This window comes from Budorcas taxicolor, chromosome 18, assembly GCF_023091745.1.
Source record: "Budorcas taxicolor isolate Tak-1 chromosome 18, Takin1.1, whole genome shotgun sequence".
NCBI lineage: Eukaryota > Metazoa > Chordata > Mammalia > Artiodactyla > Bovidae > Budorcas > Budorcas taxicolor.
In genome coordinates, this window is record NC_068927.1 from 37,109,915 (window position 1) to 37,137,620 (window position 27,706).

The 27,706-nt window shown below is 38.2% G+C and overlaps 1 protein-coding gene and 1 non-coding gene across 4 annotated transcripts in view; one reads left to right on the forward strand and one right to left on the reverse strand.

Annotated features, from left to right (window-relative positions):
- Nucleotides 1-27,706, forward strand: part of NFATC3 (nuclear factor of activated T cells 3) — a 92,898-nt gene that overhangs the window by 61,987 nt on the left and 3,205 nt on the right. Inside the window, exons 7-10 of one of the 3 annotated variants that reach the window (XM_052657007.1) lie at nt 240-295; nt 1,405-1,531; nt 7,149-7,318; nt 17,535-17,638. In XM_052657007.1, coding sequence (XP_052512967.1) covers nt 240-295; nt 1,405-1,531; nt 7,149-7,318; nt 17,535-17,638 — 457 coding nt within the window. Of the gene's footprint in view, nt 1-239; nt 296-1,404; nt 1,532-7,148; nt 8,151-17,534; nt 17,639-27,706 lie in introns of all 3 variants that reach the window. The other 2 variants (XM_052657006.1, XM_052657005.1) reach the window with 2 other exon arrangements.
- On the reverse strand, nt 15,402-15,509 carry LOC128064261 (U6 spliceosomal RNA). Its single transcript, XR_008200977.1, has one exon. It is a non-coding gene; the product is annotated as a U6 spliceosomal RNA (small nuclear RNA).

The window sequence follows — 27,706 nt, forward strand, 5'->3', positions numbered from 1 at the left end:
GTACAGGTGTTCTAGAAGATTTTCATACATCACTTAGTAGAATAAAGTCTGCAGGCCCTGAAAATTCAGGTAGCCTAAGATCTTTCTTCACATTTTTTTCCCCATGGGTAGACATTTTCATAACAGAAGTCAGTGAGATAAAGATTCCTTTTGCTAATAAACTTGTGATACTAAATAAGTTAGATTTTGTTTGCATGCTTTTTGACTTCTTTTTAACTGTAAATTGTTTCTTTCAATAGATGGACGACCTCAGTGGGAAGTAGAAGGGAAAATAATCAAGGAAAAATGTCAAGGGGTAAGAAGTTTATTTCTTTGGAAATATTTGAGATGCTTAATGTGAAAATTAGATAATGTTGCTTTGTGGTATAGATGAGGAGTCTTTTACAAGTTTGGACATGAGATAGACTGCTTTCCTGGTATTAAAGTTTAGGAAAGATAAACTGTTGGTGTCCCCTTTTTTATGTATAGGGAAGGAGAAATTAGAAATGAAAGATTATTAGAAGTTCTTACTGAAGTTATCATTGATTTACTTCTCTGAATTCAGTGAAGAGATCAAATTCAGTGAAGAACTTTAAACAATGGGCAAAAAAATAGGAGGACAACCCCTCAGGGGTTTTGTATTTAGCACACTCTTTCCAACTCCACCACATTAAGCCTTCCAGGATTCAACACTGAAAGCTGTGATCCCTTCATCCTGGTTGGAATGGAGACAGAATTTTCTCTGGGGTAGACAATACCACTTCCCACAGTGCTCTCCAAAGACCTAGAGAAGTTAGATTAAAGATTGTGGTTGACGGGACTAAAAATTTTCTCTATGCATATGTAAGATTATTCTTGATATAGACACAGATTTTGTGTTTTGCCATTTAGAACATTTTCAATGTAAAATTTAAGATAAAGGAGTTCCCTAGTGGTTAGGATTTGACGCTTTTCCTGCTGTAGCCCAGGTTCAATCCCTGGTGAGGGAACTGAGATCCCTCAGGCCAAGCAGTGAGGCCGGAAAAAAAAAATGATAAGAAATCTATAACACAGTGTGGGAGCTATTAAACGTTGATTAAAAATTAGAACAAACTTTCACTTAAGATGTGTAGTAACATATAATATTTATTAGAGCAAAATATCTGACTACATAGTAAATAATAAGACTTGATTTCTGCTACAACTAGAAACCCAAGTAGGCGAGTGAAAAGCAATTTCTCCTTTAATGGTTTACTTGAAAGAGCTTTTCTGTTAAGACTGAAGTATCCTTAGAGTAAATCTCCAGATGACGTATATGACCAGTTAATGCGCATAATGAGCCCGAGTAGTTAAGGCGCATGAGATGTGTTGAGTTTAGCAGGTGCATTTCATTTTTAGTTCTGAGTGTAACGCAATCTTGCTTTCCGTGCTTTCCATGCTCCTTAGGCTCACATTGTCCTTGAAGTCCCTCCATATCATAACCCAGCAGTTACAGCTGCAGTGCAGGTGCACTTTTATCTTTGCAATGGCAAGAGGAAAAAAAGCCAGTCTCAACGTTTTACTTACACACCAGGTACGAGGAGTTACTGTGATGCTTTGCTATAGAGCTTTCTTTCATAATGCATAAAAAGTTATTCAGTGAATCCTGTATTAGTTAGTATGTTTAAGATAGGGTGCTTATAATGAATAAAAATCCCAACATACGCCTTATCTGTAAAGTTTGTATTTACTTAAAATGTTAGATCCGATAACAATTATTTTTTGTTGTCATTTGTCATAAGGAAATTAGAAGGTTGAATGTAGATTTGAAGTCCATTTTTCAGGAGTTACCAAAGGTCACCAGCACTGTTGGAAGGATAAATGTCTGAATACGTGTGAACTTTCCTTCTGCCCTTCACACTGCAAAAAAGCAGTGTGCCTGTTTTGTAGTGTATTCATCTCAACCATTTCCAATCAAAATGGAAAATTTCTCCTTAATTTTTTCATTTGGCAAGCAGCAACTATAGCATGTGTTGGCTTTGGGGGGATATAACATTGATGGCAGAATTCCTGATTTTATAGAGACACCGTAACAGAGAAGACTTCCACACCTCTTTCTGCAGCAGCTTAAGCACTATAATTTTCCAGGTCTGGATTGTGACACATAAATACTATATGCAGTAATTCATACTGATGTTTACATTCTTAGAGAACAAACATTTATAGAGGTCTTCTCTGTGCTAGATGCTATTAGTCATCAGAACATATGATAAAAAATTATAATGAAGCTTATTCTCCAAAACTTACTCTTGTAAAAACTTTTAAAGGGTTTATTGTAAATGAAAAGAACAAACACTGAGTTTGAGAGGGTTCTGGTTATTAGTCATTCATTTGTCACCATATTCTTTTTAAAGCCTGGCTGTATTTCATTTATAGCCTCTGAAGACTGCTTATATTCCAGAATCTGAAAATTATTATTATATGATCATGTTAATGCATTACTTGGAAATAAAATATTTCTGATAATTTTCAAACCTTTGAAAACTAAGGATTTTGGTTAGCCATTTCATTTATTCATTAATTCAGTGAGTATTTAAGGGTGCACACTAAGTGAGCAAAACCTTTCTTAGCTTCTCTCTCATGGAGCTTATAATCTAGTGGAACAAACAGAAGCTAATAAATCTCTAAATAAATAATTTATAAATTTGTAGTTAGAAACATATAAGAACTGTTAAGGAAAGGGAAGCAATGTTGTGGGTGGAAATAACAGAGGGACTCTTGCTAGGCTAACTGGTTGTGAAGTGATGCTTGAGTTAATAACTGAAAAATAACAGTAGTAGTTTATAATTATGTAACATTTACTATGTTTTAGTACTGTTCTCAGCCCTTTCTGTATTCATTTAATCCTCTTAATAAACCAGTTTGGTAGATTGTTGCCTTCTGTTACAAATGAGGACGCTGAGTGGCTAAGTAATGTGCCCAAGGTCCCACAGCATATATTCTAGAGCCAAACATCATATATAGTCAGGTTCCAGAGTCTGGGCTCCTAACTTAACCTAGACTACATCCATTTGTTCATTTATTTAGCAGACAGAGCATTTTTTCTGTGCCAGGTGCTATTTTAAGCAGTTTATACATACAAACTCATTTATTCTCCCATAACGCTATAAGGTAGATAGTGTTGCCCTCCCCATTTGGCAAGTGAGTGAACTGAGATCCTATAGCTAATAAAGGCAAACGTGAGATATGACTCTTTGCAGTATGGCTGAATAGTCTATACTGTTAATTACTATTAGATAAGAGTGGGAGAACATTCCACATAAAGGCTGTAGCATATGCAAAGGCCTTACGGTTGATTGGATCAGAGAGTATTAAAAGAGTTGTAAGAAGTGAACTTTAACAGGTAGGTGACATGATCAGATCTGTGACTTTTTCCCATGGTGGTTCTGTCAGTTTATAAGATGTCAATGACCAGTTTAGTCTTTCTTCAAATTAACTAACAAAGTAGAGTGTGAAATTTATATAGGAGAGACCCAGGAAGAATAAAACATGATTCAAATGGCTAGCGTATTTTGAGTATACAAAGGTGAGAGCATCAGTGATGATAAAGAATATCAGGTTTCTAAGAAGAGTGGGAAAGGATAGGATTTAAAATATCCCAATTGGCATGGACATTAAACGGGAAAAGAAAAGGAGGGAAGGTAAAGGAGATAAACAAGATGGATGCACATTAGGAACGTTTACAGACTTAGTAGTGGAGAGTTTAGGGTGTTTCCAAATGATAGCTTCAGTTTTGTTTCTATAACGAATGACATACGGCCTCCTTCTGTGATCAGAGAGGGGAGAATGGGATGATTTGGCAGTTTAATGGTGTGGAAAAATATGAAAAAGTTATTGTAAAGAGAGGGGAGAGTAAGTTACCACCAAAACCTAATAGGATAATCAAAGGACACCTTTGATGTTGTTATTGGTGAATTTATGGATACGAATTAGCTCTCCTGTGTAAATTTCTTAAGCAGCACTCAGATTCTTCAGGGCAGGTGGTGAAATATGAATAATAGGGCTCATCCGGGGTCCAAGAATGTTACTAAATTCTTTTGAGATGAGGAACTATAGAATCTAACCTGATAAGAAGGAAGAGAGCTTCTGGGGTTGGGAGAAAAAGGCAATAGTGTCAGCATGTTAGAGGTGTTGATTACTACCGTCACAGTGGTGGTGGCAGGCAGACAGAAAGGAGCAAATATCATGCCTCTACATTATCAACTCTTGAATTGAGAGGACAGTATAAAAGCAGAGTCCTAGAGGGCATTACGTATGAGAATGGAAATCAGTGGGGCCCTGGAGTGCAGAGAGAACATTGGATTGGACTGGAGCTGTCATCACTGGCCTTGTGGTTGACAGAATACAAATCAGGTGGCACACACTAGTGAAGGAAGAGTGGACACACAAGTGTTTGGACAGTCCTTATTCTGCTTGATTATTACCTTTTGTCTGTCACATTTGACTTTTTTCACTTTTTTCCTAAAATGAAGTTTTGAATAAAGTTTTTATAAAGGCGAATATGTTACTGTGAACGTTTTTAAAGGACAAGTTGAAAAAATTTTTTAAAGCATCCATATTCTCTTTCACTCTATCATTGTCTTCTTTAGATCCTTTAATTCCATATATAACTATATAATTTTAAAAATAGAAATGAGACCATACTATCTTATATATACTAATTTTATAACCTGAACATTTTTATTTTTTCTTAACAGCAGATAATTTTACAGAATCTTAATAGTTTCTAGTATTCTACTGTATGACCCTTTGTTATGGTAGAGTTATTATGTTTGTCTTATTAATTTATAGTAGAGATTTTAGCCATTTTATGTGTAACAATAATTCCTTTAAAATTTTTACTTATAAAAACTTTATATATTTGTAAGTTGCTTATTTTTAATTAAAGGATTTGTTCATTTGCTTCCTTTTTGGCAACTTGCTCACAGTAGGGATCTGACCAGTATCAGTATCCAGTGGGGGAATAACCATTAACTACAAGTGGCTAATTTAAAAACAAATTGTTTTTAATTAGGGATTATTTTTAGTATTATTTGTCCCACAATTCATTTGCTTTCTAGAATGAAGACAGTTCGCAGCATATGTGTATGATTTACACATTAACCTTATCACAGGCAGTAATAGAGCACACAGCCCTTCCCTGGGGTTCAGCTACTTGAACTTCTGCCCAGGTTGTAGTCAATAGCTTCAGAACTTCCAAAGTGGGGGACCCTACCCCCACCCCAGAGAAAGTGTATCTCCCTCTGAAGTCCAGCAGAAGTTATTTGTACATGGGGATACCATCTGAGCTCTGGTTTTTGGAATCATGGGGATTTTTCAGACAGCGTTAGAGCCAAACTCTGATATATAATATTTTGCTCATGGGAGGGTATAGTCTGTATTCTAAATAGTTGACTGGGTAAACTGACTTTTATATTGTGGTGGTTTTGATTAGGAGGAAAAGCATGCCTTACAGTCAGAAGATCAAATCTCAGTTCTGCCACAGACTGTATCTACTGGCTAACCTCTGTAAAAGACAGTATAATACTAAATAGTGATTTTCAAATTGTTTAGATTGTTTTATTCTTCAAATAAGGGCTTCCCAGGAGGCTCAGTGGTAAAGAATCTGTCTGCCAATGTAGGAGACTCGGGTTTGATGCCTTGATTGTTGGGAAGATACCCTAGAGGAGGAAATGGCAACCCACTCCAGTATTCTTGCCTGGGAAATCCCATGGACAGAGAAGCCTGGCAGGCTACAGACCATGGGGGTCACAAAGAGTCAGGTGCGACTGAGCACAGCACACATTCTTCAAATAAAATCTTATGCAAAAAGCAATTTTATGAGAATAAAGCTGGCTTGGTTGCTCTTTTAGCACTGGAAAGGGAAGTCCAGAGCTTTTACTGTTTGGATCTTATTCTATATCTATCACTTGAAGAGTGTGAGATTTCTCATAGTTTGAAAACCACTAGACCAGTTGATCTTTTTTTTTCCCCTGGATTCCTCTGTTCTTCAGCATCCTAAATTTGAGAAATAGATTGTATAATACAAAAGGTAGAATTAATCTGTTTCCAAAACTCATCTCATTGTAGATATTGTAAGATATCTTTAACTGTATATCTCTCCAAACAAGAATAAATTACCATAGACCAGTGTTGAGGACGTCATGTCGGAGTCTGAATTCCTTATAGACCAAAAGAATAATTCTTGATGTGGCAGAGTGAACATGCACTTGATTTAGTGAAGCAGAGTTCTCAGACTGGATACCCAGATATTGGTCAGGAATGTAGAAATAAGGATTAAGATCACACACAAAAAAGGTGGATGTTATGCTGTAGTTTTCAGTCCCTCTGTGTCCTTTTTAGTACATGATAACCAACCATTTATGTAACCAAGGATGCCAGCTGTTCCATTCAGGATTAAAGGATGAGAATAGGCTTTCTTGGATATTCTCCCTCCTTATGTAGAAATATGGGTGTAGGATTCACTGTGGCTTTCCTGAGACCAGAGTTGGAGGCAAAGTAAAAGATGAAAAAAATCCAGTAGTCCAGGGACAGAGTTCTAGTACTGCCAAAGTCAGAAGAAAAGTAAGTATATCAAGACATTAAGGGGAGAAGAAAAAAGACATTAAAGAGGTCAGGAGCCAGTAGACACAGTGAACCAAACTTGAAATACCTGAACAAGAAGCAGAAGGCAGAAAAACCTGTGTTCAAGACCTTATGATATCACTTAGCTGCTGTGAGATCTTAGTGTCTTTAATCTCCTCTTCAGTATAGCCATCTGTGAGGCAGGGTAATAATAATCTCTACCTTATAAAGATCTTCAGGTTTTTAAAAAATTATTTATTTTTAAATAGATAATATATATATACACATGGTGAGAAACATTCAAAAGGCCCCAAAACTTTTTACAGTAAAAAGTAAGTCTTCTCCTGTTCACCTAATTTCCCTTCCCAGTAGTAAACCCAACAGTTATCAGTTTCTTGTGCATCTTTCCAGAGACATCCATATATGTATAAGCAAAAACATATGGTTCAATTATCTGGCTTCCCTGAAGCCTTTTGAGTTTTTAACCCCTGACTTGAATGTATGATATAGTTGTATAGCCTAGAATGAAGGCTATTCATAATTATTTTATGTATTATGTAATAACATTTGCTTTACTCTCTTTTCAGTTTTGATGAAGCAAGAACACAGAGAAGAGATTGACTTGTCTTCAGTTCCATCGTTGCCTCATCCTGCCCAGACTCAGAGGACTTCTTCAGATACAGGACACCTGCATGACAGCGTACTGTCTGCACAGAGAAGCTTGGTTTGTCCCATCCAGCAAACATATGCATCCATGGTAACCGCATCCCATCTGCCACAGCTGCAGTGTAGGGATGAGAGTGCTGGTAAAGAACAGCATATGATATCTTCTTCAGTCGTGCACCAGCCTTTTCAAGTCACACCAACACCTCCTATGGGGTCTTCCTATCAGCCTATGCAAACTAATGTTGTATTCAATGGACCAACGTGTCTTCCTATTAATGCTGCCTCTAGTCAAGAATTTGATCCAGTTTTGTTTCAACAGGATGCAGCTCTTCCTAATTTAATAAATCTTGGCTGTCAAACACCATCATCCATACCTTTTAATTCTTCAAATTCAGGCTCAACAGGACATCTCTTAGCCCACACACCTCATTCTGTGCAGACCCTGCCTCATCTGCAGACAATGGGATACCATTGTTCAAACACAGGACAAAGATCTCTTTCTTCTCCAGTGGCCGATCAGGTCACAGGTCAGCCTTCCTCTCAGTTACAAACCATTACGTATGGTCCTTCACATTCAGGGACTGCTATAACCGCTTCCCCAGCAGCCTCTCATCCCCTGGCCAGTTCGCCACTTTCTGGGCCACCATCTCCTCAGCTGCAGCCTATGCCTTACCAGTCTCCTAGCTCAGGAACTGCCTCGTCACCGTCTCTAGCCACCAGAATGCATTCTGGACAGCACTCAGCTCAAGCACAAAGTACAGGCCAGGGAGGTATTTCTGCACCTTCATCCTTATTATGTCACAGTTTGTGTGATCCAGCTTCATTTCCACCTGATGAGGCAACTGTGAACATTAAACCTGAACCTGAAGAGCAGGAACCTAATTTTTCTACAATTGGTCTGCAGGACATCACTTTAGATGATGGTAAGTTCATCTTTATGTTCTTGAAGCAGTGATGATTCAGGAACTTCGTTCTCTTAAGAGTCTTGAGAAAGTTACCATCGATTGTTTTTTGCATATGGTTGGGCTGTTACTAGAAATATGTTAATATATGACTCTGGAGAGATAAGCATGAACATACATGCTTTAAAGTCTATTTTACCACTTATATCTGTTGTGAAGGCTAAGACCTTGAGTAATAACCTACCACCTATTTGTGATGGAACTGAAGATGTGAGCTTTATTGGGCAGTTTTTCTTCCAGAACATGTAGTGAGGTCGCAGCATCTAGAGAATGGAATTCAGAAATGTTAATTCAGCAAACATTGCAGAATCCCATCCCTTTGCAAGACACAGAGTTAGATGCTAGAAATACTAGAAATGTATCAGGGTAGAGTTCCTGTCCTTGAGATTCTTCACAAGTAAAGAACCTGTTTCTCTGTGGCCCTGCCAGCTTGCTGAGTCAGATAGTGATGATGGTGCAAGTCCAGACTGGTTTGCTGCTGCTGGTACAACTGTTGGCACCATGATAAAAAGAAGCTATTTATATAAATGTAACAAGTTGGTATGTAGACCTCTGTTTTTATGAAATCATAAATTGGACAGCAGATTCTGTGGTATTAATAGTTGAAAATTCCCCCAAGATAGAATTTTCAGGTAATAATTTTAGAGTTTATTCTTGGCTTTGTCATTTATATGGTAGTGAAAAACTGTCTAAATAGGAGTGCAGTGAAAGCTAGCTATAACATTTTTTCAGTATGAAATACGGAAATAGAATTTTATTTCTCATTCTGTAATCTATTGAAAAGTTAACTCTAGGTCAGTCTTCTCCTTTATACATCTGGAGAGGCTATTTACTCCTTGTTTGCAAAGCTGGTGTTAAATTCCAAATTCTAAGCAAAAGAGAAAAGGAAGATAAATAAAATGATAAAATGTGGGAGCCCCTACCCCCATCCTCAACTTGACACCATGGCTTTACTGTCATATTAGTACATGAGGATACAATGATACAGTAGGTCTTAGTCACTTACAACCAAGATATAAAAGAAGCACATTAGGAGATCAGCAAAAAGATGTGAAAGATTCTACAGGAAGGATTCAGAGAGGCTTCCTTGAGGAGATGACATTTAAGCCAGTCTTGGAGGATGAGTATATTTTTCAGTAAATGAGGATCGATCACTTCTTAACCTTTTGGCTAAGATCAAGTGTAGTATCAGTAAATGAGAATCAGAGGGAAAATCAGACAACCGAAGCAGAAACATAAAGCTGTGTCTAGGAAAGCATGATTATCTGTGGCTGGAGGGCAGATGGCAAGTAGAGGATGGCTTTCAAAGAGCCAGGGGGATTGGCCAGGTCATTTGTGTGTAAACAAAAGGTATAATAAACTAAAGCAAAACCTACAATTTCATAGCATTGTTTTCTAATTAAACTCTTACTAAATCCTCTCAGTTCAGTTCAGTTGCTCAGGCATGTCCAACTCTTTGCAGCGCTATGGACTGCAGCATGCCAGGCTTCCCTGCCCATCACCAACTCCGGAGCTTGCTCAAACTCATGTCCATTGAGCTGGTGATGCCATTCCGTCACCTCATGCTCTGTCTGAATCCTCTAGATAGCTTCATTTAGAGAATTAGGCTTTCTGAAGGTCACATAGCTGGTAAGTTGTAGAGCTGAGACTGGAATCAGATCTTTTCAGTCTAGTCTTTTTTTTTTTTCTTTTGCAGCACTGCAGCTGCCCCGTCCAGTAGCAGGCCATGATGGTTAGAACTAACTGAGTGCTTAATGGGATCCCTCATGCTTTTTTTCATTCCTCGAGAATAGTGGAACATTATCCAGAATGCATGTATAGAATTTCACTGCATGAACGTGTGTACACAACTGCATCTGACTCGTCACACTAGTATTGTTTTCAGGGTTCGTGTTTAAAATTTTAGTCCCTGAAACATAGGGTGAGACCTGGAGTATGATGACCTACCTCTTCAGTAATGGCACTGAAGATAGAAGATTTATTAAGCAGGTCTCATGGGATATTCCAGCTCATTTTCTTTCCAAGTGAAGACTTTTTTTCTTCTAAAAACACACCAAAACTGGAGTTTACTCTCTATAATTTACTACAGACTGAGTGATTTGGGGGCACAGCAAATTGGAACTTTTAGAAAGGTTTTATGAAGATTTTATTTCATCTTTTGAATATGTGAAAATGTATTGCAGAAACAGAGAATCTGGAAAAATGAGGGCAAGTAAAAAAGCAGTTTCCATTTTGTCCCATTCACAATCAAGCAAAGTTCCCAGATTGCAGCCCCACAGAGGACAAGGACTGGCTGCAGAATTCCCTCATTCCCACCCGTCAGGAGACTTGACAGGAGCTCAGTGGCGCTAGCCATAATCAAAGGGATTTGGGGGATTAAAATACACTCCTGCGCATCTTGGATTGTATATCTTGGATGGGTTGTATATCTTGGATTATACATCTTAGATGTATAATTTTTGCATTTTGGTGCTTAACATGAGCTCTAAAATGAATTTTTGATATTTGCCAGCTGACTCATGGATTACGTTATTTAGATTTGCCATTGAAGGTAAACTTCTAGATGCTTAGAAAATCCTACGGTTCTGCAGTTTTAATATAAATTCATTAAAAAATGACAGTTATGTATTTCATAGTCTTTGAACTCTGTAGTACTTGAATGTCCAGTTTCTGATAAGCTTTAAAAGTAAGTCATAAAAACCCACCCAGTATTCTTGCCTGGGAAATCCCATGGACAGAGGAGCCTGGTGTGCTACAATCCATGGAGTTGTAAACAGACATGACTGAGCTCCTGAGCATCCTATACACGTATACATACATATGATAAAATTTAATTTATAAATTAGGTACAGTAGGAGATTAACAATAACTGTTAATAAAATAGAGTAATTTTAAAAAAGTAAGCCATGAAACATACCAAAAATGATTGGAAGTATACTACTTAAAGTGAACTTTTCTATATTGTGCTAAGCATTAAGTACAAAGTAATTTTCCACTCTACAACTAGAGAACATGAGTAATTTTTTAAAAATTTGTGTTATACTAGTTAAATAGTGAAATAAATGAAGTTGCTCAGTCGTGTCCGACTCTTTGCGACCCCGTGGACTGTAGCCTACCAGGCTCCTCCGTCTATGGGATTCTCCAGGTAAGAATACTGGAGTGGGTTGCCATTTCCTTCTCCAAGGAATCTTCCCGACCCAGGGATTGAACTTTTAATCAAAGATAAAAGCAAATAAAATGTCCTTTATATTTTTGAGATTTCTAATTAAAATAGAATTTGTCAAGACTCCTTCATACTTGTCTGTTACCTTTAGATATGCAGCCATTAACACATTAATTTTTTATTATAAATTCAGTGACATTTAATAGAGAAGATATCAGTGCACCTCAGCTTGGAAATTCAAGACTTACAGAACTGAAAACAGCTCCTTTGTTTTATAGGTAGAGGATCTGAGTTTTACAGAGCTTAAGGTATTCATCCAGGTTAACACTGATTTAATAGCAGAGTAAAACCCAAGTCAGAAAAATAAATAAAGGAAAAACAAATCCGAGCACCTGATTCAGGACTCTAGGAGTTTTTTCAGTATTTGCAGTCATGTTTCTCATCAGTCTGTAGTCTGAAACTGTGGATGTAGAGCATCCGCAGAGTAGCATCTGTTCAGCAGAATAGATGAGAGAAAATGCTGTTTTCTCAGCAGAGCTTTGGTTTGTGAGAGGGACCAGGGCAATCTTAAAATTTTAGATTCTCATTAGAGATGAAGTCTTAAAGCCTCTCTATTCCATCCTCCTTTTTCACACTGGAATTCACTATCTGGTGTCCCTAGTAATATTATATTCCTGTTAGTCTCTTCTCTCCAGCTCTTTGGAACATCTCAGGGCCTTTTAAGTTCCAGCTGCCCTTGTTTTGTGTGGACTCTGATGTGTCTGAAATCATGCAGAACAAATCTAATCATTCTTCTGTAATAATCCTTCATGTGTGTGAAATCTTTATCTCTTTCCTAAGTGTTAAAAACACTCGAGCAATTTCATCCTTCCCTCAGCCTCGCTAACATGCTTATTCCCTTCTGTTTGAACCCTGGGGTTTAGTTCCTTTTCATAGTGCTGTATCCAGAAGGCAACACTCTGGCCAGCTCAGAAGTGGGTTGGGGCTGTCACCTTCCTTGTTCAGAAAACTTTTATCAGTTTGGTGTTAGGTCAGGGGATTTTCTTAGTTCCATCTTGCTGTTAATTTAGTGAATCATAAGTACTAGTCATTAGTCATAACTGATAGTCATAACTGAATCATGTCCATTTTGTATCCCCACCCCCTGCCCCACCTCCGTGGATTTTTACATGTATTGTTTTTGGAATCCAAGACTAAACTTTGCAGTTATCCTTGTTTGGTTTCATTGAGGTGAGTTTGGGCTCCTCACATCGATCTTCCAGGCTCAGGTGAGTCTCAGAAACATTTTCAGAGTAATGTGGCTCCCTCCTCAGAGGGGTTTATTCCTTGTGATAATAGCAACAGCAGAATACCAACCTTTACTAATTGATGTTCTCTTTCAAGCAGTCTCCTTGGAAGCCTTGTAATATATACTTATTCAGCCAGTTAGACTATTGTTCAAAACTCCTTTGCTACTTTCTTTTTTCCTTGCTACCTAGATGTATTAATACTATTGTCCCTGCTTGACAAGCATGAGTTACATTTGAGTTTTTACTCCAGTGTTTGTGTGCCTGGAACTGTGATTTTTCCTAAACATTTCTGTGCTTTATCATGTGTATGTCCCAGATTTGGACCAAGTGATATACATTAAAACAGTACAAAAATGTAGAAATTGTCACAGCTGTGTTTTAAGCATTTTTAATTAAGATTATAATATTGTTAAACTAGTCTTAGACCTTTAAATGCAGGTTCTTCTAATTTGTGATTGAGCTGAAACCAGTGAGAACTTTCCATTAGAATCCCTCAGTTCCCTCTTGTCCTCCTCTGTTCACAAACTAACAGAATCGCAGCTGCAGCTCTTCAGCAGAGAAGAGGGTAGACTTTAAATATAGCCTGACCTGCTGTTGTGGTGAAAACTGACACCGCCACTTGCAGGCTCTGCAGTAACATGCTGATCTTGAATGTAGGGCAATTGCTAAGTTGACTGTAAACAGGGACTCTAATGTGACCTCAGCTGTTGTGGTTCGGTATAGGTGACAAGCAGATGAACCTGCTTTCAAGTTCGTAGGGAAAGATAAGTGCAAGATTCAGGTGATTAACTTGGATGGGAGAATCAGGATGCTGGTATGGAGGAGCAGCACAGCTAATATTGTCAGTATTCTAGTCCACCTGTTGGATGCTCATTTTACTGGTGTTTGTTGTATTTAAATAAATAAACGCATCGCCAATGATGAGGATGGGTCACAAATGAAGTGTTTAGTCACTTAGGGACTCAGAAGTGGAGGAAGGTAGATAATACTGAATGTTCTTTTTTAACTAGGATTCAACGATTCTCATGAATACTCTGCTGGGAGGTGTGTATGTGCCATCCAGCCTTAAACATTTATGATGAATAATTCCAGAGGCAGAAAGTTCCCATAAATAATACCCACCATGTAGCTACTGTTTGAACAACTTGACACTAAAAATCCTCTGGGTGTTGCTTTTGAGTTAATGATAGAGCTGTGAAAAACTCATTCAGTCACTTCATACAGTGTTTTCCCATGAGAAAACCCAGTTTGTTTTTGAAATTTTAAGAATTCAGTAAAACATGTATAACATAAAGCTTAACTATTTTAAGCGTACAGTCCAGTGACATTAAGTACATTCACAGTAGGGTATAGTCATCACTGCTGTCTATTTAGAGAACTTTTTCATCACCCTAAGCAACAGCTCTATAGGCATTAAGCAATAATTCCTCATTATCTCATCCTAGTCCAGCCTGTGGTCACCTCTGTTCAGCTTTCTATTTCTATAACTTTCCTTACTCAAGATACCTCATGCAAGTAGAATATGACAGTTATCCTCTTGTGTCTGGCTTATTTCACATAGTGTAATGGTTCCAAGGTTCAGCATGTTAAAAGCATATATCAGAACTTCATTCCTTTTTATGGTTGAATAATATTACATTGTATGTGTATGCCGTATTTTTTTGGTCCATATATCTGTTGAAAGATACTTGGTTTGTTTTCACCTTTTGGCTGTTGTGAATAATGATGCTATAAATATTGGAGTATAGGTAGCTGAGTCTTTATTTTCAATTCCATTGGGTTTTCTAGGAGTAGAATTGTTAGATTATGTAGAATTGTTTGTTCAACTTTTTGAGGAACTGCCAAACTAGTATTTTTCTCACAGTGCCTGTAACATTTTACATTTATAGTGCATGAGGGCTCCAGTATCTCCACATTCTTGCCAACAGTTATTAAAAAAAAAAAAAAGTAGGCATCCTAAATGGGTGTGAAGTGGTATCATGGCAGTTTTAATTTGCATTTCCGTAGTGACTAATGATGTTGCATATCATTTTCATGAGCTAATTGGTTATTTGTTTATCTTTTCTGGAGACCTGGCTAGTCAGATCTTTCACCTATTTTTTTTGGTTGAGTTGTTTAGATTTTTGTTGTTGTTGTTAAGTTATGGGAGTTCTTTATGTATTTCACATATTAAATCCATACCATCATGTTGATGTATGGCAGAAGCCGATGCAGTATTGTAAAGCAGTTATCCTTCAGTTAAAAACAAATTAGTTTAAAAAATTCTTATCAGATAAATTATTTGCGTATATTTTCTCCCATTCTGTGGATTGTCTTTTTACTTTCTTGATATGATTCTTTGATGTTTTTAATTTTGATGAAGTACAGTTTATCTATTTTTTTCTTTTATTGCCTGTGTTTTTAGTGTCATACCTAAGGAATCATTGCCCAATCCATGATCATAAAGATTTGCCCTATGTTTTCTTCTTCTAAGAGTTTTACAATTTTAGCTCTTATTTTTAGGCCTTTGATCTGTTTTGAGTTAATTTTGTATTAATTTTGCGTGAGGGATGAGTCCAGCTTTCATTCTTTTGCCTGTGTATATCCAACAGAACCCTTGTTTGAAAGTGAAAATTAATTGACCATGTATTGTGAGGGTTTGTTTCTGGGCTGTTTTTTTAATTGGGGTGTAGTTGGTTTACAGTGTTGTGTCAGTTTCTGCTGTACAACACAGTGAACCAGTTATACGTGTATATATAATCCACTCTTTTAAAATTATTTAGAAATACAGAATGCTTCACAAATTTGTGTGTCATACTTGCACAGGGGCCATGTTAATCTCCTCTGTAATCATTCCAGTTTTAGTATACGTGCTGCTGAAGTGAGCACTGTTTCTGGGCTGTTTTATTCCTTTGGTCTGTATGTCTGTCCTGAGGCCAGTGTAATACTGTTTTGATTACTGTAGCTTTGTAGTAACTTTTGAAATCAGGAAGTGTTGGTCTTCCATCTTTATTCTTTCTCAAGACTGTTCTGGCTCTTGAGGGTCCTTGGAGACTCCATATGAATTTCAGAATGGGTTTTCCTGTTTCTGCAAAAACACTGTTGGGATTTTGATTGCATTGCATCTATACATTGCTCTAAGTAGTAGTATCATTTTCACAATATAAGTCTTGCAGCTCTTGAACATGGGATGTTTTCCCATTTATATTCTGTAGTTTTCTTTTCTTGTAGTGTCTCTCTGGCCTTGATAATCAGGGTAATACTGGCCTTAGAATGAGAGGAAGTGTCCCCTTCTCTTCAGTCTTCTGGAAGAATTTAAGGATTCGTATTAATTCTTTAAATGTCTGGCCAAAGTTTTTGTGAAAGAGATAAATCAGTTGTTCTTTGGAGCTGGCAGCAGAGTTTCAGGGAACTAGAAGAGTGTCTTGAGGGCTGCAAGTTTCCATAAGTGCAATCTGAAATTGCCACTGCATCAGCCAACTCACAAAAGCCCCCAGTGTATCTTGGCCTGGACTTTTCTTTCTTCTAACTTATGTGCTGATTTACCTGGAATCCCATGTTCTGTACCATAGAGTCTGTTTTGAAGGATTCAGTTGTGAAGATTGGGCAGCCTCATAAAGGAGACCTTTGAAGGTACTATAATGCTTAAGTCACCCCTGAAGCTAGGTGAGTGATCTCAAATTTAGTAATAAAAAAGCTTCAGGCAGAAAAATTTTGCCTAAGCATGAAGAGTTCCTGGCTTTTGTGTTTTGTTTTGACCCATTTAGTGAGGCTGCATTTTGCACTCACTACAATGCAAGGAGATTGGTTGCTCCTTGGTTTTCCCTCTTTTATCTGCCTAAGAGGAGGGTATGGTATCAGCTAGTTCACAGAGATGATGTACAGTTTCTTCTCTTCCGTGATAAAATAAGCATTCTCCTAGAATCTAATAGAAGGTTATGTCCGTTTATTTGAATTCATACAGCAAAGGCCAAAAATAATTTTTTATAGGCCAAAGGAGGAGGCTGCCTCATTGTATAGTGGACTCTTTAGCTGGGCATCTGAGTGTGTTATCCATTAGCACAAAACTGACAATAGTGACTCTTCTTGAGTACAGTGACTTTCAAACATTTTGACTACTTCTAACAATAAGTAAGTTTTATAGCATGGATCCATTACATAACAAAAAACATACAACTAATGTGAAAGTCTGACAAGCCAATTAATTCTTAACCTTTATTAAAGAAAATGTAGCCCATCTTCTATTTTGTTCTATTTTTTTAATATTGATTTCAGCTTACTCTTGATTTCATAACGTGCTAATAGATGTGAACTTTAGTTTAAAAAACATTCCTTCATGACCTGCAAATTTGTCTATAGGGGCCCTATAGTGTTCTGGGCCCCTACCCTTAGACATTTTGATTCTGTGCTCTAGAGTCCAGAAGTTTATTTTTTATTAAGTGCCCAAATAACTCTGATGTGGCCACAGAGGGACATCCCTGGTGGTTCAGTGGTTAAGACTTCATGCTTCCAGTGCTTCTGCTGCAGGAGCCACAGGTTCGATCCCTGGTCGGGGAACTAAGGTTCTGCATGACATGCATCTCGGCCAAAAAAAAGATATAGCAACAGACAAGTATTTGGAAACTAGTTTATTGAAAATTAAATCTATCCTTGACAATCACTGAAAACCATCACTGTAACTGTTAAAAATTACTGCCCTTTTAAATTTAGAAAATAAATCAACATTACCTAAACTCTCTGGACTCCAGTATTTAAATTATCCAGTAAAATGTGGGGAGCTATTTTATGCCATGACTGGCAGGTAAAGGGAAACTAAATTCCTCTTGATTATAGAAAAAAACAAGCTGGGCATGTAGTAGATTGTTACCCTCTGGTTTGTTCCATTCAGTAGTGATGTTGTCTTCTTTGACACAGACCAGTTTATGTCTGACTTGGAACACCAGCCATCAGGTTCAGCAGAGAAATGGCCTAACCACAGTGAGCTCTCATGTCCACCTCCTTTCTGGAGAATCTAGAGGGTGAGTGTTGATTGAAATGTTCGATTGTTTTTGTGCCCGAGTCTGATTTTTGCATGCAGTGGCAGGATTTGCATGTGCTACAGAGGAGGGGGTATCCATGGGCATCTTCTGGTAGGGGCCCACTCGTCATCTTTGGAGCTAAACTTTAATACTCCGCTTTGTAAATTTAACCATACTCAGGCTCTCACACTTGTACTTAACAATTTTAGTCTAGATTTGAATAAAAGGAAAATGAGTGTTTGATTGGATTTATTAAACCAAAGCAGAGGGAGGCCTATCTATATGAATTCTTTGGCTTGCGTGCTGAATAAATGTAGTTGCTGATCAGGCGTATAAGCCTACTCATTTCTGATCAAGTACCGTTTTAAGTTTTGACGTAAGGCAGCATGGAATGGAAATGAAGCAGGAAATGTTAGCCATTTGCCAGAGGCAACTTGGATCATTTACCCTCGAACCTGCCCTTTAGGCCCATCTTTCCATTTCTGGTAGTTTCTTTTGGGACTCTAGTTGGGAGGAGTCTGTGCTTTTGAGGGAGCCGGCTGGGCCTCAAGCCTTTTCTACCTCAGCAAGCAGTCATAACCCTCCCTTTCCCTCATACAGCTCCTTTCTTCAAAGACTCTCAAAGCCGTCTGAGAAAGTCTGTGATAGAAATTATAGGGACTTCCCTCGTGGTCCAGTGGTTAAGACTCTGCTCCCAATAAAAGGGCGGAGGGTTTGACCTCTGGTTGGGAAACTTAAGATCCCATACAGCACACAGCATGGTCAAAAAATAAATAAATATTTAAAAAATAGTAAAAAAGAACAATTAAAACTCTCAGGAGAGTTATAACTAGGATTTAAATGAATTTCCTAGTATTATAGTGGAGAAAAATCAGTTGAAGAAAGTTTAGGTTGCCCTAGTCACATCACAGCTGAACCAAAATTAAAGCTTTTTTCTTCCAGTGTTTACCCCATTGTCCTTCCCATGTATGAAGCCAACAGGTTGGTCACTTGTGATCTTAAGAAGTGTTTCTGTGGAGTGAAGGGATGGCTAAGGAATGAGCAGGAGGTAAGAACAGAGAAATAGCAGGCAGGGTAGATAACTCCTTTAAGATATTAAACAATGAAAAAAAAAATTAGAGATAGAGGGCCATGTGGGTCTAGGGTTTTTATTTGCTAGCTGGCTTGAGATGGAGACTTACCCATATTTAAGTAATGATGAGAAGAATCTTAGAGGGTGGGTGGGTAGCTTGATTAAAGAGATGGAAGAGTGAGGAAATTTGATGGAGCAAGGTCTTGAAGAGGCAAGCGTGTGAGATTCATAGCATAGGTGTGGAATAAGTTGTGTGGGTTTACAACTCTGGAGCTCAGGTTTGGGATCTGGAGACAGTAGATTTAGGAGTCAACAGTATATAGAAATGAACAAGATTACTCAGAGAAAATGTTCAAATTTTAAAAAAGGAAAAGGACAATCTTCTGATAAGCCTAGAATTCAGAATCCCACATCTTAACCCAAATTGAAAAGAAGTTTTTTGTCTTTGGATCCTCCCCCTACATTTCATTTTTTTGCTGATACAAAAACATACGTGCTGTTACTTGAATATACTTTCAAGTAACTCTGTACTTGAAAGTACTTACTTAGCTGGAGACTCCGTGTTTGTCTTTGTAGAATGTTTTGAGTCACAACTTCTTCTACAGGAAAGGTCTGTATGACAGTATAGTATCACATATATAAAAGGTTTCTTGGGACCTGTAATAGCAGGACTGACCTCCCCCTCAGTCAGTCTGAAAACAAAAAGTGTCATAATTTCCCTTTACTAATAGTGTTAACCTAATGTTAAAAGTGAAGGATATCTCTGATCATTGTGCCTATAAATTGAATCTGTCCTAGAGCTGGAAACTATCTAGAGTTCAGTGTGAGCTCAGTTACTAGAGAAGAATGAATTAGGACAGTAGCAGTCTACCATAGGTTGACTTCTAAATTTTCAGGAATGTTTTTCTGTCTTTAGCTTGAAAAGGCAAATTAGTCTGATTTTGATAAATGCAAAATAATTAATAGTTGAGTTCAGTATTTTATGTATTTCATTTAGAGATTATTCTTATAACTTACCTAATAACCTGAAAGTAAATCTTAGGAAAACTCTGCTTTAGAGTAATAAACCATAAAGTAGTACTAGTTTCTCATCCATTTAAAATAATTTCTATTCTTTTACTTCCAAATATCTCTTGGTTCTTCAACGGAAATCTAGAAAATGATTGTACCTTCATTTTATAAAAAATAATATCTCCATAAAATTGTTCAGCCAGAGAATGAACTGTACCTTTAATCTTGGGGTGTAAGGAAAGAACGAAAAGATGAACTTGCCAAACTTTTATGAATGTTCATTGATTGGAGCATAAAATGAAATAGTATACATAAATGGAGACTAATTAGACCTAAAAATAGTTTACAAAAATGATCAAGATGCTCAAATGCTGGTTATGAAGACCCTTTAAACTGTTGTGTGTTTGACAATGTGTGTGTGCCTACTTCAGAGGCAGGGCTCTAGGTTACCCTGCCCCTCCACCTGGTGGTGAGATTTCATACCATACCATGCTTGCCAGCTCTAACTCTGAATTCGTAAGCATTGGAAATAGCTCTAAAGAAGAGACCTGTTGTTACTCAGACACCTCATTCTTGTGTGTAGATAGCATTTCAGTGGACTACAATTTGAACATTTCCTGGATTTAAAAAAAACGTTTTTTCTTATAGCAAATATTGCTGATGGCTCTGACTACTTCTGTTGTGGTGACACAGGCAATCCAGGTGTTGTGGTAATGGGAGTCAAGGACGGTGGATGCCACAAGTGGGCCAAATGCTGTGACCTACATAACCTGTTAGCACGGGTGTTGAGGGCTGTTGACTGTTGTTCTAGGCTTTTAATGCACTTTACTCTTTATAGAGAGAAAGTGAGAATGTTGTATAGGAGGGGTATAAATAGCTCTTTGTTTTTACCTTAAATTGGTGAAAAATATAAAGCCAACTCACATGCTTTATGGAGTAGGATTTAAATCAGTAAACACATGCATATGTACATTCAAAAGGAAGTAAAAATGAAATTGTAAGCATTAATGTTTTTAAGAAGTACTGTATTTATCAAGATTGCTAATGATTTACCTATAACTTACATTATAGATTTGTTTATCAGTAATAATTTTGATTTGCTTAAGTTGACAAATTTTGGCCACATTAGAAGGCTATCTCAGGGAGCCAGAGCCTAGAGCTCCCAATCTGAGGGAGAAGTGAGGGGCAAGGGACAGCAGTGGACTTGTATACCACACTGCTCTCAAGTTCTTGCTGAAGAATGGTGAAAAGACTGCTTTGTTGGAGTACTGACTCCCTGGCCTAAAATTTACATTCAGTAGCTATTATTTGAGCATAATTTTTGTTGTTGTTTTGCCAGCATGCCATTAAAGATTCAGTGGGATGTAGTTTTCTCCGGCACTCAGTATTTACCAAGCACTGAGGAGTCAAGGCTATGGTTTTTCCAGTGGTCATGTATGGATGTGAGAGTTGGACTGTGAAGAAGGCTGAGCGCCAAAGAATTGATGCTTTTGAACTGTGGTGTTGGAGAAGACTCTTGAGAGTCCCTTGGACTGCAAGGAGATCCAACCAGTCCATTCTAAAGGAGATCAGCCGTGGGATTTCTTTGGAAGGAATGATGCTGAAGCTGAAACTCCAGTACTTTGGCCACCTCATGCGAAGAGTTGACTCATTGGAAAAGACTCTGATGCTGGGAGGGATTGGGGGCAGGAGGAGAAGGGGACGACAGAGGATGAGATGGCTGGATGGCATCACGGACTCAATGGACGTGAGTCTGAGTGAACTCCAGGAGTTGGTGATGGACAGGGAGGCCTGGCGTCCTGCGATTCATGGGGTCACAAAAGAGTTGGACACGACTGAGCGACAGAACTGAAATGAACTAAAGGAGTCAGTGGAGACCAAAATAGACAAGTTCTTTGCTCCACTGGAAATTAAATCTACTAGCTAATTATTATGTATTAATATTATATATCAAAGTATTTTTGTGTATAGTCAGGTTGAATGCTTCTTTGTGAAAAATCTTGGATTTATCCTAGTCTTAAAATCCTGAACTGTCAAGAACCTTCCAGGTTGTTTTAGCAAAATGAAGTTGAGCACACTAGGCAAAAGGAGAGCAGAACTTTGGTGAAGGGGAGCAGAAATAACACAGCTTGGATCAGGCTTTTGCTATAAAGGTTATCACCTGACTTTTTCAGGAAATCATGGGTTTATCATTAAAATGTACTTGGTGAGTGGGTGGATAGTGCTGGTTATAGACTGTCATCCTCAAGATGTAAGCATTGACTTCCTCATAAAGACACACGAAAACTGTATTATGTGGTTTTTTATGATGATAGAGCACCATTTTTAATCATCTTGTTTTAAAACTTGAACAGAGAGATAAGAGTTGAAAAAGCTGTGGTTTTATGGCAGCCTATAATATCTCTGAAGTTATCATCTTTGGAAGGAATAAGCAACAGAAAAGATGACTGTGAGCTGAGTACTTGATTCTATATTTGGCTTTTCGCCACTGCTGTGAGACCTGTTTAAAATAGACACTGTCAAAGTCAAAATCAGATGCCGTGTGTGAATTTCAATAACATTCTCTGGTCCCTTTCCTACCATACCACCTAATGAACTTTCAGGGTACAAGTCCAAATAGCTTCCAAGTAATTGTATTGAATTCAGTTCAGTCGCTCAGTTGTGTCCAACTCTTTGCGACCCCATGAATTGCAGGACGCCAGGCCTCCCTGTCCATCACCAACTCCCGGAGTTCACCCACTCATGTCCATTGAGTCGGTGATACCATCCAGACATCTTATCCTCTGTCGTCCCCTTCTCCTCCTGCCCCCAATCCCTCCCAGCATCAGAGTCTTTTCCAATGAGTCAACTCTTCACATGAGGTGGCCAAAGTATTGGAGTTTCAGCTTTAGCATCAGTCCTTCCAATGAACACCCAGGACTGATCTCCTTTAGAATGGACTGGTTGGAGCTCCTTGCAGTCCAGGGAACTCTCAAGAGTCTTCTCCAACACCACAGTTCAAAAGCATCAATTCTTCAGTACTCAGCCTTCTTCACAGTCCAACTCTCACATCCATACATGACCACAGGAAAAACCATAGCCTTGACTAGACGGACCTTTGTTGGCAAAGTAAATGTCTCTGCTTTTGAATATGCTATCTAGGTTGGTCATAACTTTCCTTCCAAGGAGTAAGCGTTTTTTAATTTCATGGCTGCAATCACCATCTGTAGTGATTTTGGAGCCCCCCAAAAATAAAGTCTGATACTGTTTCCACTGTTTCCCCATCTATTTGCCATGAAGTGATGGGACCAGATGCCATGATCTTAGTTTTCTGAATGTTGAGCTTTAAGCCAACCTTTTCACTCTCCTCTTTCACTCTCATCAAGAGACTTTTTAGCTCCTCTTCACTTTCTGCCATAAGGGTGGTGTCATCTGCATATCTGAGGTTATTGATATTTCTCCTGGCAATCTTGATTCCAGCTTGTGCTTCTTCCATCCCAGCGTTTCTCATGATGTACTCTGCATAGAAGTTAAATAAGCAGGGTGATAATACACAGCCTTGACGTCCTCCTTTTCCTATTTGGAACCAGTCTGTTGTTCCATGTCCAGTTCTAACTGTTGCTTCCTGACCTGCATACAGGTTTCTCAAGAGGCAGGTCAGGTGGTCTGGTATTCCCATCTCTTTCAGAATTTTCCACAGTTTATTGTGATCCACACAGTCAAAAGCTTTGGCATAGTCAATGAAAGTGAAGTCGCTCAGTCGTGCCCGACTCTTTGCGACCCCATGGACAGTGGCCTGCACCAAGCTCCACCGTCCATGGGATTTTTCAGGCAAGAGTACTGGAGTGGGTTGCCATTTCCTTCTCCAGGGAATCTTCCCGACCCAGGGATCGAACCCAGGTCTCCCGCATTGTAGACAGACGCTTTACCATCTGAGCCACCAGGGAAGTCCTGGCATAGTCGATTAGGATCCATTTATTCAGTTATCAGAAATTGATGTTTCCTTGGTAGTAAGGTCCTTGTCCTTTGGGAGCTCATAAGCTATTTGAGTGACAGATAATACTGATACCTACTGATAGTCTAATGAGGTGAATAACATTAGAGGCCATGCACAGAGATCACAGCCATCCTTGGGCTCTCTCTTGGCACAAAACTAACCCATAGAACCACGTGTAGAATCCACACCGAAAACACTGTTCTCTGTTGTTATGACAGAGGTGCCAAAGGCTGCCTTGTCTATTTATATCCCTTTATTTACTATATATATGGACAATATACAGTCCATGGAATTCTCCAGGCCAGAATACTGGAGTGGGTAGCCGTTCCCTTCTCCAGGGGAACTTCCCAACCCAGGGATCGAACCCAGGTCTCTCCCATTGCAGGCGATTTCTTTACCAGCTGAGCCACCAGGGAATCCCATATATATATATATATATATACATATACATACATATATATACTATATAAGATTTTTTAAAAATCATTATACTTACGAGGAAACTGAAGAGAAAATGTACTGACATACATCCCCATAACTTCGTTTACATACTCTTTCAATGAGTTATTTCTAGCAGTCAAAAGTCAGTTTAGATTAATTCCATCGTTCTATGCAGACCATCAAGAATGGTCAATAAGTCCTAGCCTGGAAAATTTATTTAAAAAGCACCATCTATTTGGCACAGGCCTTCATAAGTCTGTATATCAATGACCTTCAAAAATTGATCTCAATTAATGATTATTGGAGCTAGCCAGCACTACTTAATCTTCACCCTTTTGTACTTAATTCCTTTAGCTTACAGTTCTATTTCTTTACTATTCTGCATTAAATACTAATCACAGTTTAGTTCAGTTGCTTAGTCATTTCTGACTCTTTGTGACCCCATGAACTGCAGCATGCCAGGCCTCCCTGTCCATCACCAACTCCTGGAGCTTGTTCAAACCCATGTCCATCAAGTCGGTGATGCCATCCAACCATCTCATCCTCTGTCATCCCCTTCTCTTGGCTTCAGTCTTTCCCAGCATCAGGGTCTTTTCCAATGAGTCAGTTCTTCCCATCAGGTGGGCAAAGTATTACGAGTTTCAGCTTCAGCATCAGTCCTTCCAATGAACATTCAGGACTGATTTCCTTTAGGATAGACTGGTTGGGTCTCCTCGCAGTCCAAGAGACTAAAGAGTCTTCTCCAACAGCACCGTTCAAAAGCTTCAATTCTTCAGCTCTCAGCTTTCTTTATGGTCCAGCTCTCACATCCATACATGACTACTGGAAAAACCATAGCTTTGACTAAATGGACCTTTGTTGGCAAAGTAATGTCTCTGATTTTTAATATGCTGTCTAGGTTGGTCATAGCTTTTCTTCCAGGGAGCAAGCATTTTTCAAGTTCATGGCTGCAGTCACCATCTGCAGTGATACTGGAGCCCAAGAAAAGAAAGTCTGTTACTGTTTCCATTGTTTTTGCATCTCTTTGCCATGGAGTGATGGGAGCAGATGCCGTGATCTTAGTTTTTTGAGTTTTAAGCCAACTTTTTCACTCTCCTCTTTCACTTTCATCAAGAGGCTTTTAGTTCCTCTTCACTTTGTGCCGTAAGGGTGGTATCATCTGCGTATCTGAGGTTATCGATATTTCTCCTTGCAGTCTTGATTCCAGGTTGTGCTTCATCCATTCCATTATTTCGCATGATATACTCTGCATATAAGTTAAATAAGCAGGGTGAGAATATACAGCCTTGATGTACTCCATTCCCAATTTGGAACCAATCTGTTGTTTCATGTCCGGTTCTAACTGTTGCTTCTTGACCAACATACAGATTTCTCAGGAGGCAGGTAAGGTGGTCTGGTATTTGTATCTCTTTAAGAATGTTCCACAGTTTGTTGTGATCCACACAGTCAAAGGCTTTGGCTTAGTGATAAGGCAGAAGTAGATGTTTTTCTGTAACTCTGTTGCTTTTTCAAAGATGCAACGAATGCTGGCAATTTGATCTCTGGTTCCTGTGCCTTTTCTAAATCCAGCTTGAACATCTGGAAATTCACGGTTCACGTACTGTTGAACTAATTACAGTCAGTGTGATTACTAATGCCAGTCAAGCCAAATTTTCATCCTTCTCTTCTTTACCTTTCTGAATGCTATTTGAAAATTTATTTGTTGAGAATCACAGACTTCTATGGTTAAAGAGACCTTATTAGTTTATAACACCATTAGCCAAGGAAATGGGAATCTTGGATATGTGAAATAATTTGTCAAGGATACACTGGAATTAGTGGCAAAGCCTTCATTCAAACCAAACCGAATTTCCAGGCCATTCCTTTGGTTACATATTTTGCTTTCCCAGGTCTTATTTTCTCCTCAGGTCACAAGGCTACTCCCACTCATTTTTTTCTCAGTCTTTTGCTCTTCAGTGGGACTGTGAAACTGCTCCCATACTTCAAGTCTCTAGTAAGAAGGTGCATAAATCTCCTCGATTGTTCACTATAGTTTCTTACCCATAGGACTTTTCCTTTTGGATGTTCTAATTTCCAAATTCAGTTCCAGAGCTGACCTACCACCTTCCTCCTCTAAATGCCTCCTCAGCTTATCTCCAGTAGTGACAGCACTATTCTTCCTAGACTTAGAGCCTTGGTGGTGGTAACGAATCAATCCTTTCCTCTTCTTACAGTCACCACACTCACTCCTAGAATTATTTTTGTCCAAGACCTTTGCATTTTCTTTGTCTAAATGATTTCCACCTTCTCTTATTCTTTTGGCTTTCAAAAAGTTGAAAGGGTGTTTTGAAACTGATTCTACCATTTACTAAGCAAACTGTGTGACACAACCTCTGTTATCTATATGTAAAGTGGGATAATACTGATCCTAAATTGTTAGTCAAGATTAGCTGAAACAAGATACAAATTTTCAGTTATAAAGTTTAACCCGTAGATGCTTAATAAATATTTGTGAAGTGAATGTTACTTCCCTTTTCCTTATAGCCATAATGAGTATATGAGTTTGAAAAATTTTTTTCTTAACTACCTAAACAATAGATTAGATACTAATACTTGAAGTTTTTTTTAATGATCAATAGTGTCTCCTTTGCTCTATGATCACTTCAGATGCTAATTATGGAAAGTTTTTTTTCTCTTGGTCTGTTTTTATTTATAAAAGCTGTACTGAGATTCATTATTCATTCATTACTTTAAAATTCATCTTTGAAAATAATACAGTTCAGTGGTTTTTAGCATATTCATAAAGTTGTACAACCATCATCAGTATCTAATTTTAAAACATTTTCATTACTCCAGAAAGAAACCCCATACCACTTTGCAGTCGCTCCGTTTCTTCGTCCCTGTAACACCTGGCAACCACCTGTTTATTTTCTGTTAGTTCTGACCATTTTATATAAATAGAATCAGACAAGATAGGACCTTTTGTGTTTGACTTCTTTCACTTAGTATAATGTTCCCAAAGTTCAATCCATGTTGCAACATGTATTTAGAACCTCATTCTTTTCTAAGGCTGAATAATATTTCATTGTATGGAACAGACCACATTTTGTTTATCCACTCATCAGTGGTAGACAACTGAGTTGTTTCCACTTTGGGGCTATTAAGAATAATGCTGGTATGAACATTTGAGTACAGGTTTTTATGTGGAAGTAGTTTTCAGATCCCTTGAGTATATGCTTAGTAGTGGTCTTAGTATAGAATTTTTAGTTGATGAAGCAAAAGAATTTTCATTTCAAAGCAAAGAATTCTAATGGTGAGAGAACTAAAAGTTCTTATTTGGGATGTTTCCTTCTGTATTGATTCCTAAGATTAAAATTCTTTGCACTGAACCTCACAGAAGACTATAAATCAACAAAATCAAGAGCCTTTTCTGAAAGGATCAGCAATAATATAAATGCCCCTATATAATAAAGGATGTTTCTATTAGCATAGGGTAACAAAGTAATCCCCAGATCTCAACTCTTATCAAAGTATTTATTTTCATTCACTTTATATCCAAGGTGCACTGCAGGAATCAGAAAAGGAAAAC